The 13,275-nt window shown below is 44.1% G+C and overlaps 2 protein-coding genes across 5 annotated transcripts; one reads left to right on the top strand and one right to left on the bottom strand.

Moving 5' to 3' along the window:
* Positions 1 to 789: 789 nt before the first annotated feature.
* GLT8D1 (glycosyltransferase 8 domain containing 1) lies at positions 790 to 9,553 on the bottom strand. 4 transcript variants are annotated; one of them, XM_080386319.1, is made up of 10 exons: positions 9,414 to 9,553; positions 7,653 to 7,712; positions 7,437 to 7,535; positions 5,855 to 6,071; positions 4,347 to 4,464; positions 3,724 to 3,808; positions 3,376 to 3,488; positions 2,637 to 2,803; positions 2,345 to 2,457; positions 790 to 1,678 (listed from the first exon to the last, which is right to left on the bottom strand). In XM_080386319.1, exons 2-10 carry the CDS (start codon positions 7,666 to 7,668, stop codon positions 1,488 to 1,490), a joined length of 1,119 nt encoding a protein of 372 aa, XP_080242445.1. In that variant the 5' UTR covers positions 7,669 to 7,712; positions 9,414 to 9,553; the 3' UTR covers positions 790 to 1,487. The 4 variants fall into 4 exon arrangements, with proteins under 4 accessions (XP_080242445.1, XP_080242446.1, XP_080242448.1 ...); XM_080386320.1 differs by having other exon boundaries at positions 7,653 to 8,129; positions 9,414 to 9,550; XM_080386322.1 differs by lacking the exon at positions 9,414 to 9,553 and adding an exon at positions 8,635 to 9,146.
* A 94-nt stretch (positions 9,554 to 9,647) lies between these two features.
* Positions 9,648 to 12,964, top strand: SPCS1 (signal peptidase complex subunit 1). Its single transcript, XM_080386324.1, has 4 exons — positions 9,648 to 9,851; positions 11,162 to 11,221; positions 11,519 to 11,605; positions 12,552 to 12,964. Exons 1-4 carry the CDS (start codon positions 9,816 to 9,818, stop codon positions 12,672 to 12,674), a joined length of 306 nt encoding a protein of 101 aa, XP_080242450.1. The 5' UTR covers positions 9,648 to 9,815; the 3' UTR covers positions 12,675 to 12,964.
* The last annotated feature ends 311 nt before the right edge of the window (positions 12,965 to 13,275 follow it).

Here is a 13,275-nt window from a genome sequence, read left to right as displayed (position 1 = left end):
TCCAATACAATCTTTGAAAGTCTGGTAATTGAACTTCATTACTCCTAACCACTTCAAGGACAAGAATGGTTCTTCATCAAAACCCAGGAAAAGAAACTATAGGTAACAAACCACAGCTCAGCATCCACAACAAACAGACATACAGGCAAAGACTGCAATGAATCAAGCAGTTGGGAATCCTTTTAAATTAGAAAGCAGTAATAAACCCATATTCATACGCATGTATCTCTGACCATGTAACACTCAGCCCGTCACTGCATTAACATAAAGCCTTTTGTCTAAACATCTTACACTGAGGACCATATACAAGCTGTATTAATAAAAATGACAGCTTGAGTTCAGACCTGTTAAAAGCCATTAAATGGAACAGCTGGCACAATAGCTACGGGGATATATCAGCCAATAATAACCAGTACTCAACACTACAACTGTAAGAAAAAAACAACTTACCTATAGAAAAGGCGATGGGCAGCCAGCTATAAAAAGGCACAGGAATCTTGATGAGTTTTAAGGGCCAGACTGGGAAAAGCACAGTAGGAAAAACTAGAGCACAGCCATGCCCATGCTCACTTGAGGGAGCTATAAGGAACTTAACAATAACAAAATTAATGTGGAAGTCATACAGTCTGATCCCCAAAATAAACACTTTGCACAATTTTAGAATGAGATTGCTTTTGCAAAGATGGGATCAATTTACCTTAGTTTCAATCACTTGCTATGGTATTTAAGTACAAAGGAAACACACTTCATAGATCAGGACTAGAATCATTGCCATTTACCAGAGAGAGGTTTGTGTCAACATGTTAAAATCAGCTTTTATTTTTGAAGTCCACCACTTTAAAAAAATGTTTTAGTGTTCACTGGCAGTTAGAACCACTTTGCATAGTGAAATAATACTTGAAAAATTCATCTTTCAAAAAAAGATTCAATTTTGCAGAATTCTGCAAGAAAGACTTACACAAAACTGGTTGGGAAGCGATTTCATGCAAGAAGGGGTAGTTGAGAAAATTAATTCACAGGATAAGAAAAACCAAAAAACCCTGCCCCAGAACAAAACCCAAGCAGCACTTAATTACAGTACATTGCTGGGCAAGGTTTGCATGGTGCGAGCACCAGCTGAAGTTGTATCTTGTTCTTAGAAACTGTTTCTTTCTGTAGCTGATGAAAGAAACTGTTTCTTTCCGTAGGATCCTCCTCCAGAAGACTTGTAGCGAAGAGCAGAACCCCCAACCGGCAGAAATGAACTATTAAAAGTGCTACTTTGTGGAGATCCTGGCTTTCTGTAGTGCTGCTGAAGTAGCATCTTCTGTCACACAAGTGAAGCGAGTCTCGTTTGGACCTGCACATTTCAGAACGGCACCTGAATAAGTGTATCACCTTGTGCTCCAGAAGGCAAGGACTGCTCTGTAATACAAGTTGGCTAAAAAAAAGTTCTGCTTGGCTCCAGAAGTTTCCTGAGAAAATGCCATCAGTTATTGAAATTGATTCTATTTTGCTTCATAGGCTTCTGAATGTCTGCGGATCAGGCTGAACTTGCCTGTAGGGTCAGGGACATACCACTTCTCCCAGACTTCAGCGTATGAAGCTGTTCTTCCCCACGGTTTGAAATGTCCATTCCAATGGAGCAGCTTGGCAGCTTTCACAAACTGGGGCGAGTACCTTTTTCCAGCACTAGAACCTTTTATTTAAAAAGAAACATTAGTGTCTGAAATAAAGGCAGCAGAAACACCAACATGCAGTATTTTGACTTCGATTTTAACAAAGAAAATCTTGGCATTTATGGAGAAAGGAGGTAATATAGGAGGCAGAAATCAGGGCAAAGGGAAAAACATCATAGCTGCAAATGAATGTCACTTTGATCTGTCTCAGTACTGCCTCCACTTCCAGGTTCTTTAACAGCACACCCACCCACCCACCCCCCTTAACACCCAGATGTATTCAGCAGCCTATGTACTGTTCATTGGAAAGAAAACCCAAGAAATCTCTCCCAGTATTGGAGTTTCACCAGTATCAGAACAGAAAGTCTGTTCCTCTCAGTAGTCTTGGAAGAAACACCTAGGATCATTTCAGATACAATATATACGTGGAACAAGAAAAGGAAAATGAGAAGTCATTTGAGAATAAGTCCATTCAAGAACTATCCCCCTAGCAGTTCAAAAATAAAACAGAAAGGATCAGGCCCCCACGCCCCAACCTGTTATTGCAAAGCAGCATTTCTTAACAAACAAGGTATAAAATAGAGGAAGAAAAGATCCATTTCCTGCATCATCAACTAGGTGTCCAGCTACAGATGTGTGGAAAAAAACACACTGGGGGAGCAGTGTCACAGATGTTTCATACATACCAAGATGCCGGACATTCCACATGGGATCAATACTGGAATGTTGCTTGTAAAATACAATTAGCAGTGGAGGTGTCGTGATGCTGCCAGCCAGAGTCCTACTGTAGAGTTCCTCTCTGGAAAAGATGATGAAAAGAAGTTGGGAAAGGATGATTGTGTGGCCCTGAATCAGTTGATTTTTCACTTGCAGCTGCATGACAGGAATCCACAGATACACACACAGCCCTTCATTTAACATGCCACCACCAGAACCCAACCCTTGACCTGCTGTCGCCTCAAGCTTGAAGCTACTTACGCTACATTAAGTGCCATCCACTTCTCCAATTGCTTAGTGATGTTCTGTAATTTCCATTCTGTCAAATTGGCAACAAAAACTCCTGGATTGAAAGAGCAGGTGTTGGCTTTCATGGCAAGCTTTCGGATGGTTTCTTTTTTGTAATCTAAAAACCCAATGTAATTATACTGGGGGGGGGGGAAGGAAAAAAGAGTAGAAACTGGCTTAAAATATGGTCAAATTACTAGTTGAAGAAAAATTTTGCACAATTCCCAACAGACAAGCATTACTTGAAGTTGTTAAAGCAAATGCCCCTTCCTTTAAAATAAGAGAAAGCAAGCCTACAAGGACTAACATTGTTAAAATATGATTTTATAAACTACATATTTTAAGGAACGCTGCATGGCCTTAATAATACCATATTAATAATATAGCACCACTCCCAGAAAAAGTACTTTTTATAGACTCACAAATGAAAAATTCTCCTTCTGATGTTCTAAGATCGCCTGCTGCTCCACACTAGGAACTGCTCTCATTATAAAACACAGCAAAAATCTGAAATGCCTTTACTGTGCCTAAACAGAAACTGCAGGTGGGATTTGTAACACAAACATCAGAGTAAATTTATTTGGGTAGGGAGAGCCACACCTTTAGGTTCACTGCATTTGGAAATCAACCTGCAAGAACATCAAAACTGACTGCCTGTTTCCAAAGTCTGGGATCTATAGTGTTGTCACTGCTGAATCAGAATAAAACTAACCTGATTGCCTGCTCCACGGACAGCAACTTTATTAGTGGTTGAGTCACAATCATCTGAAAATGCAGCTGCATGTCCAGGTTTCAATGGAGTGTTGTAAAGTTCAAGAATATCATCTGGAAAATGAAAGTAAGCACAGAAAAATTAAAAGCAATCCTGACTAAGTGCTGAGGGACTTCTTGTTCAGGCCATGGCTACAGCAAATAAAACCACTCAAGTTTAGTCCAACTCATTCATCTTTACAAAGGTTTTATATCTTTCCTTGAAGCAGAAGTGTTTGATTACTGTATGCGATTACATACCAACCTCAGCATAAAGCCAGTGGCAAAAGGCTAAGAAAAGGTCTCATACCTTGCACTATTACATCATCATCCACATAGATGGCCTTCTCCACATGAGGCACCAAACTGGGCAAGTAGAATCTTGCAAAGGTTAACTGTGAGAACAAGAAAGCAAGAGGAGGGAAGAATTAAATGAAAAATTGTCCAAATAAATGTGAAACTGACTGATACTCCTGGCACTTATCTATGGCCCTGATGTCCAAGACAACTTCTATCAAGGAAGTAAAATAGGCAGCGATATCCTAGAAGTTATTTAAAATAAACAAATTCCATCGGTTCTTGGTTTCCTATGAATCTGTGCATTGGATAAACTAACTTTAAAACTATATTAGAATTTCTTATTTCTCCACGTGTATCTGTAGTATCTCTCAGGGGCTGGCATGCTTGACATGCAAGCTCCTGTGTCTCACTGCAACTAGCAGCAACAAATGGTACTAAGCATGCATATGTAGATATTCAAATCCATCTCTTACTATCTGGAATTTCTTCTTACTGAAATTTAGGATTTTGATTATAAAAGACTGCTTCTATGCTAACAGATTTGGTTTTGATCTCTAGTTCCTTTCAAAAGCCAGTATCAAAATATGTTGTTGCTAACTAATAATTGCAAAAAGTAATCAACATCATCCTCACTGGTTTTAAGGTGTCTGCCTTTTGAGGATCCACTTGTACTTTTCCTTCTAAGACACGAGGGTCAAAATCCAAAATTCGGTATCTCAAATTTTTCAGAGCAGTGTTACTCAGCCACAGCCTGCCAACAGAAGAAAGGCACAGATCTTGTTAAATGAGACAAAAATCAAATGAAAAGCAAGAGATCTGACTGACAGTGACACAGATCTTGATCCAGCCACTCGCTTCCCTACCCAAGAAACACACATGTAGAATGCACTGTATGGCTGATTGCCCTGGTTTCAATCATGATAGAGTTACTTTTCTTCTTACTAGCTGGTGCAGTGCTGTGTTTCGGATTTGGTATGAGGACACTGTTGACAACATGGTTTTAGTTGTTACTGGGTAATGTTTATACCAAGTCAAGGACTTTTCAGTTTTTCAGCCCTTGAAAGCAAGAGGGCTGGCAGGGCACAAGAAACTGGGAGGGGACACAGCCAGGACAGCTGACCTGAACTAACCAAAGGGGTATTCCATAAAAAAAAAGTGGTATCAGAAGTGGGATTTGAACCCACACCTCCCCACGGAGGCCAGAACACCCAGCCCACCACAGGAAGGTACGGAGGACAATGAAACATCACGCACAGTATATAAACTGGGGGGAGCTGGCCAGGCCCTGCCGATCACTGCTGAGGGACTGGCTGGGCATCAGTCAGCAGGTGATGAGCAGCTGTGTTGTGCATCACTTGCTTTCTTCTTTCCCCTCCCTTTGGATTTTATTCCTCTCCCCTTCTCCCTCCTTCTCATTATAATTATTGTTAGGGATTTTTTTTCCCCCTGCTATTTTATTTATTAAATTGTTCTTATCTCAACGATCTTATCTGGAGTTTCACATTCCTTTCTGATTCTCCTCTCCATCCCTCTGGGGCCAGGGGAATAAGTGAGCGGCTGTGTGGTACTTAGTTTCTGGCTGGGGTTAAACAACTGATGTCGGTGGTGTCCTGTATGACTGCAGAGGCATGCCCACTATCAGCATACCGCACAGCTGTGATACATGTAAGTATGATAACCGCACAGCTGTGATACATGTAAGTATGATATTGCTTCTTATTTTACTAGAAATACACGGTGCTGTTATCACAGGTCCTTCACAAAAAATATCAGTGTGAACAAATGTGGGTAAAATAAAAGAATCAAAGAATAACCTAAAAAACCAGAGAAACTTCATTGCCAGCATTTGAATTGCTTAGATGAAATGTAGGAAGTAACTTTTACAACCCCTCCACCACCAAACTGCAGTCCCATTGGTTGGATATAACCCCACCCGAAAAGATGGCTCTCTTCCATCCCTGAAACATTACCATATAGAATGACCGAAGGACTCCCCACACCAGCCTTGTCAAAAAGCTGCACGCAGCAGCAGCAGATAGGACTGCAATTTAGAGGAGTGCAGTTCTAGGAAAAAGTCAGCTCTTCCACTTTTCAGAGATAAGTTTTACAGTATTGTGGGAATCAAATGAAAAGATCATTACCTCAAGTGATCCACAGTATCATTCAAAGTAACAATATGGAAAACCACATTGGATCTGGTGTGTTGGTAAATACTGTTCATGGCTGCAATTGCACCCCCAAGCCTCTCATCTGATGCTGCAATGACCACAGAAATCTCCTTATCATTCCGTTCATCTGCCAGCCTCTGGGGAACCGCAGGTATGAAATCTATGGGCTGAAGTCCTAATGGATTTGAATCTGTGGAGTACAAATGGCATCCCATACTTGTTTTATGCAAATGAAACACAGACATTATTACCACACTAAAATTCCCAACACCTTCAATTATTTCTACTATGCAAGCACTTGGATGTCTCACCTGAGATGTGGATTACAGCACCTGCTCTTGAGAATCCAAGAGGTCAATGAATAGGAAAACATCACACTTGCAGATAAACTACATACATTTAACCATACATATTCACACAGCACAAGGTACTAAAATGAGGCTTAAACTACAGTAGGTCCCACTTGCCTTTGGTCCCCTCTGACGTGCCGATAATCTCACTGACCTCCCCCTCCCATTTACCCTAACCACCTTCTAAGTCTTGTCCACATCACCCTTCCCTCTTTTCCTTATACATTCTTTCCCTCTTAGGTAGGAACCAATGAAGAAAACAGAAATTCTAAATTAAAGTCACTGTTGCACATTTTTTCCCAAAGATCATCAAGGCACAAAGTACAGCATGCACAGCCCATGTTTATTTCAGGGATCACAGATCACACTACATTATCTAAGATGAAGCCACAAAAATTTACACTCTTAGGGTGCAGACAGGAAAATGAGAGATCAGCATTGAAATTTATTACTAGACCACATGACATGTAAAAGCTGGCAAACTGCCCACTACCCACACTTTTTATAACAACACTGGTACCTTTCAGATGATGTAGACTATTACATATTAGTTGATTTCAGGTAATTTGAGGAACATGGCAAACAGGGGCTTGGCAGTTTGTGAGCAGCAGTTTGCTGTTCACAAAGCAGGGCTTATGCATCTGTTTGCCATTTCCTGACGACAGAGCTCAACAGCTTTGACTTCAACTGATTCCTGGTTAAGGCCTGTCAGGCTCCTATTCAACTGCTGTTGGGGTAGCAGTTGTACAGGCGCTTTCAGCAGTGACAGCTCCCAGGAGTGGCAAACTGGGACTTGGTACTTAATGGGGACATGGAAAGGCTCTGTGAGACCAGATGTGGTTCTTAAAAGCAGACTCCCCAAAATGAAAAGGCTTTGTTAAGTAAACTGAAACATATCTTAATGACTTAAAGCCAGAAGGAATCCTCACTGCTATCTCGCCTGGCTTCCTGACAAAGAAAAAAGTCACAGGACAGCAAGAACAGACAAGCCCATCAAGCTGAAGTTTCTTGAGTATGAGAACAGGAAAAGACGCACTCATAAAAGAGTACAAAAAAATATATCTTGTTATGCAAATGACTGATTATTATCATACACGTTATTTTAGCAATGTGGTGGTTTCTGTCTGGCCAGCACATGTGCTTTCCCACCAATCTTTTAAAATAAAAGGAAAACTTTAAAAAAATTAGAATAAAACTCAACATACCTGACAATTCCCGCTTCAAGAAGTCACTGAGGCCTAGGAAGTTATGATGAAGAACTAGCAAAAATATGACAACAGCCACTATAAGGATGGAAATGTTCACTGAAAATTTAGAAGAAAAAAGTTTATCAATATAACCAGAGCAAGATTGGGAAACTAGGAAAAATACAACAGAGATATATTTTTTTATATGCATTAGACATACACACATACACATACCTTTCCTTAATGTCATTTTTCTCTTATTATTTTATCTATTAGCATAAGGTTCCTGCAAACCTGCAAGAGAAAAAATACAGCAGTCACCCTCTACCTCCAGTGCATGCCTATGCAAGGCAAAACACATGATCACCAGAAGTGTGAAAACAGATTTTGAACGCCATGTATGTTTCCTTCTCTTAAAAAGATAAAACTGTATGTCACATTTGAAAAATGTGTTTATTCCTCTCCCCTTCTCCTTCCTTCTCATTATAATTATTGTTATTATTGTTTGGGATTTTTCTTCCCCTGCTATTTTATTTATTAATTTGTATATAAAAAAAGTATGGTATCTCAGTAAGTACGCAGTGACAATGACGTGTCTAAAGAAAAATTCAGAGATAAAAAGGGAGACATGCAGATCTTGCCACTTCCTTCACCGACAGAAAAAAACCCCACCAAACTCCTCCTGCCAGTCAGAAGTGATTTGAAAAGAATCTGGAAGATTACATCTAGTTACTTTGCTGTTGAACTGATTGAATTAACTGAACCAAAAGCATCCCAGCAATAAGGCAAATTATATGTTTCTTTCCACACTTAACTACCAGCAAGATTATGGTAGGCTTGTAAGATTTTACCAAACAGCATTACACACTTTCAAAACCATTAAATCCCCTACATAAAATGTAACAGAGTATCAGCTAAAGTGCCATCAAAAAAAAATAATCACAGAAGTATGAAAGAAGGTACTACACCACCATGTTATAAGAGGTGGTAAAGCCACAATGCAACGATGCAATTTTGACATGCACCTAAACTCACTTTTTAACGTTGAATAATAATCATAATAGTAACGTTTAATAATAAATAATAGTAAGATACAATAGTAACATAAAATAAATAATAAAAAAATAAATAACGTTAAATAAGGGAAATCTGAACAAGAACTACGCATCCTGGCGCGTGAAGTAGCTTTCACGTAACACACGGAAAGCACACGCACCATAACAACATTCCAGCAAGTGGCAGTTCTGTATTAAAACCCTTGCAAAATCTCCCCAAACTAAACCACCACAAACGGTGCTGTGGCTGTTAGGTGCGGCCGACTTCACCACCACCGTCCCGCTGTTACGTTTCTCCCGGGGGGACGATCCATGCGTCGAATGTAAATAAGCGCCAGGGGCACAGCCCCGCCGGGGCCGGGGTTACCGCAGGCAGACGCAGCGCTCCGCAGAACGAAGCGCGCAGCGCGCTGGCGGTGCCGGCGGCAGCGGTGCGGAGGGTGCGCACACAGCTGCGGCTCCTGCCCACACTGCAGCCACCCGTGCGGAAAGCGCCGCCGGGGGCTGTCCCAGAAATGGCTGCCAGCACAAACCCGCGCCAAGTGACTCCGACACCTGCTCACGCTACGCTGCCGCCGTTCGTTACTCCGGTGAGGCGGCTCGCAGCCCCCAAGGGGTGCGCAGGGCTGTGCCCCCCGTCTCGCCGCAGCCCCCTGAGCCCCCGCGCCCCCTCGGGCCTCAGCCGAGCCCCCGCGCCCCCTCGAGCCCCGCCAGCTCCCCTCACCCCCCGCCCGCGCCGCCGCCAACCGCCCCCGCGGCAAGGCGCCCCCGCCAGCTGCCCGCCGCGATGCCCGCCGAGGTCGGTGCCCCGCGGCCCCGGCGGGGTGCGGCAGCGGCCGGCCGCTCGCGAGGAGAGCCCCAAGCCCGGGCGGGGAGGGCCGCCAGCCCGCTGCCACCTCAGCACCCGCTCCGGGCAAGCAGCCGCGCAGCCGCCCCACACCTGCCGGCCGAAGGGCCCTCAGGCCGGGGGCCTAGGGCTCGGAGCCGCCGTGGCCGGGGAGGCAGCGTCCCGCGCAGCGTCGCGCCCGCCGTTGCCGGCGACGGCTCAGGGGAGGCCGAGGCTCAGGCGCAGGCCGGTAGCGAAGGCGGCGGCGGGAGGCGGCCGCCCGGGCTGGCGGAGCAGGGGCGGAGCGAGGGGCGGCGCTTCCGGCCAGCTCAGCGCGCGCCTTCCGCCGCTGCCGCACCGCCGCGGGGTCGCGCTGGGCCGCGGGACCCGCCGAGCCCGCCCGCCGCCACCTCGCAGGGTGCCGCGGGCAGCCCGCACCCGCCGCCGGGCACCGCCGGAGACCACCGCGCCGACCAGCAGAGCCAGGGCCGCCGGGCGCCGCTCCCCGCCGCCGCCATGCTGAGCATCTTCCGCTCCATCCCCACGCAGATGGTAGGGCGGCCGCCGCCGTCGTCGGGCCCTCGGCCCTGCTCGCTGCCGGCGACGTGGCCCTGGGCGGGTTCGAGCGCCCCCCTCCCCCCCGGGGCCTGCGTGCGGGGAACCGCGCGGGGGGGCGCCCCGCGTCGTTCCGGGTGTTTGCTCTGAAAATTCGAGCTTGGGGGCGCTGCCCAGGGAAGGCAACGCGCAGCCGGGCGGGGGGAGCCCCGCACCGCCCTGCCTGAGCTGCGCGAGCCGGGGGCGCCGTGGCCTCCAGGGCCGCCGCGGTCTCTGAAGCCACGCTAACGGGGGCGAGGCGTGCATGTCCTTTACCTCTCCAGAGAACGCTCTTCTGCGGTGTTAGGGCTTTTACATAGTGCTGCGGAGCTACCTACAATGGTATTTTGAACTTGCATTCCTTACCCCGAACAGGCAGTAGTTGCTTTTGGGTTTAGGTGATGTTGTTGCAAATTGAAAGTTTTACTGACTCTTCCTATATTTTGTGTTTGTGAAAGCTACCTATAGGAGCATCTTGATTTTAAAGAATTAACCTCCATGTTAGAATGAGGTTAGTACTTACTAACCAATGATGTATGAGTTGCTGTGCTGCTTCTTACCTGAGACTGTGTTACGTGGAGTCCCTATGCTATAGCCCATAATAACCTTACCCTCTAGACAACAACCAGAGCACCCAGTTCTATTGCGTATAGGATGAGTTATTGGACAGCTTGGCAAGGCCGCTATCCAGCCTTCCAACTTGGCAACAAAACTTACTTTTAAGGTGTCCTGAAGCAAACTACCTTCATTATAATACTAAAAAACACACCCACAGGTCAAGCAGACCCTTGCCCAGGTGAAGACCCTTCCCCTGCGCAAGTGTAGTAAGGGAAGAGGATGACACAGCAGATACTATAATTATATGCAAGTTACTACCCAATCATTGTAACTGGGAGTGTACGACCTTGTGATTTTGTGTATAAATCTAATGGTGAAATCTACACAGGTGTGCTTGATTTGTGGAGATGCCACCGAGCACCCAGCGCTGCAATAAAGGAGTGTCTGCCTCTTAATACTGCATTGGTGTTAAGAAGTTTGACTCCCGATTTCAGTGACAGTGTGGTCAAGACTGTAGGGGAGGTGTTACGTGAATTAAGAGTTTAGTGCTTTTGTAATTAAAATCCACTGTGAGAAAACTAATTCTAGTCTGGTTTGAAAGTTGCACAAAACAGCTGAGAACCTGGGGTCAGGCAGACTCTAGGTTCAAACTCTTTCAGGTTAAACTGGTAGGTTTATGTTTTGGTTAATTGAAAAATGTCTCTTTCCAGGACTACAAGGGCCAAAAATTAGCAGAACAGATTTTTCAAGGAATCATTCTTGTCTCTGCAGTAAGTATACTGTAAATTACAAAGTTTTTTTTCTGATTGATTGGCTTACCTGAGTTACTAAAAGCTTTGGACAAAATCAGAGGGGCTGTCATGGATTACGAGTTCTTCTTTCAATCTTTTACTTTCATTATTAGCCTACAATTTTGACAACAAAGTTAGAAAGATGGAGGGACAGATGAACAGTGCTTTTGATACACCTGCATTTTTCTACTTCCCCTCAACCCCTCAACTTCATCATGGCACAGGAAATGGCTTTGCTTTTTTAAAGTTTGATTTTTATTTTTTTCTTCCCCTCAGGTAATTGGTTTCATCTATGGGTACATCACTGAACAGTTTGGATGGACTGTCTACATAGTTATGGCTGGATTTGCTTTATCATGTTTGGTGAGAATTTTTTTGCTCCAGCCCAGAAAATACATGCACTATTTAACCTGAAATAATAGCTACGTTAAGGTGCTGTCAGCAGAGACAAATGTTTGCTATATAATTCATACTGTTAATATGTATTTGCACTTTCTTGGATCTGTAGAAAGTGCCTTTTCTCAAAGGCCAGTAAGACTTTAGAGAACGCTGCAATTTAATACTGCTTTTTAATTAAGTTTTTCATTTCAATTAAATGTTACTTTTAAGTCAAGCCGATAGCACTGATAACAGAAACGCCACAGTGAGGCTTTCTGTGGAGTAGTGGCTTGTCAGGGAAGTTTTGCAGGTGGGCCATACTGACCAAGAAGAGAGGCTAGGGCACAAAGTATAGAATTAAAAGAGTAATTCCTTATTCATGCACATGAGGCATCCCATTCTAATTGGCACACACCGAATGTGGTTTTACACGTGGTTCTTGTACCTTTCAAGCGTTCAGATACAACTCAATTTGACCAATCGCTACCAAACATACACATACTACTGTTTGAAAAAGCCATTATAATTCTACAGCAGCAGCATCCATCTGCTTGATCTAAACATCCCTGGAGTCAGCCTTGCTACTGTTTACTTATCTGTGATGCCAGATAATGAATGAGGGGGTTTCACAGAGGTGTTAGAGGGGCTGGGATGCTGGCATTGCCTTGCTGGACCACGGGTATCCATTTTTCTTCAGGGTGAGTGCTGTCATCCTCCTCCCTGCAATGAGCTGGGGTCCTTTAGCCATGTTTACGGAAGCATGACTACAGAGTATACAATATAAACTATATATCTTTATAGTATGAAGTTGTATGAACTGTAAGACTAATTGATACAATAGTTAGCAAATGAGTATTTTCCCAACAAGCTGTACAAAACACTTATCTAGCATCTTGATTTACATGTTCTTACTTCATTCCTTTTCTCTAAGCTAACGCTCCCTCCATGGCCTATGTACCGACGCAATCCTCTGAAGTGGCTACCTGTCCAAGAGATGGGAGCAGAAGAGAAGAAGCCAGGAGACAGAAAGCCAAAGAGACATTCTAAAAGCTAAAAAATGTTGGTTCTTCATGTTGTTGCTTTGTTAAATTTTGTTAAATGCATTTCTGCTGGGAGATAATTCTTGGCTTTTTCTTACTACTTTCTATACTACCATGAGTACTGCAAGATCTGCAGAGAGCATGAGGCCTCTCTGAATTTTGGCTGGAGTTTCTGTGAAGTCATGAGGAAGGCGGGTTGGGGGCGAATACCTTTAGAAGGTTACTGGAGTCACATCTCAAGTATTTTAGTAAAAAGGAACAAAGCACATCAAATAAAGTACTGTTGCCACAGCCTAAAAGAGAATATACAAGTGGACTTCTACATTTTTTTACTGTGTGTAAAAAAAGCTGTCAGTAGTGTCAGGTTGTACATACCCCACAATTCTGAAAAACGCTAAGAACTGGGAACTGTTCCAGGATAGGCAATTTCAGAGTGGCATTTTTTTTGTTTAAAATACACTTGCCTGGGTAGTGAAAGTAACATCTTGACTCTGCATAATACGGCAGCTCTTGAAACCTTGTACCTGCATGCAGCATCGGGTATGTGAAAGGCAGCAGGATCCATGAGTATTGCACTTCTTTACTACTGTCATGTCGGTCTCCATCATAGGTGCT

The sequence above is a fragment of the Falco punctatus genome (genome assembly GCF_963210335.1).
Source record: "Falco punctatus genome assembly, chromosome: 4".
Lineage (NCBI taxonomy): Eukaryota > Metazoa > Chordata > Aves > Falconiformes > Falconidae > Falco > Falco punctatus.
The sequence above is the reverse complement of the archived record's forward strand: the minus strand, read 5'-3'. Positions and strand labels throughout refer to the sequence as shown.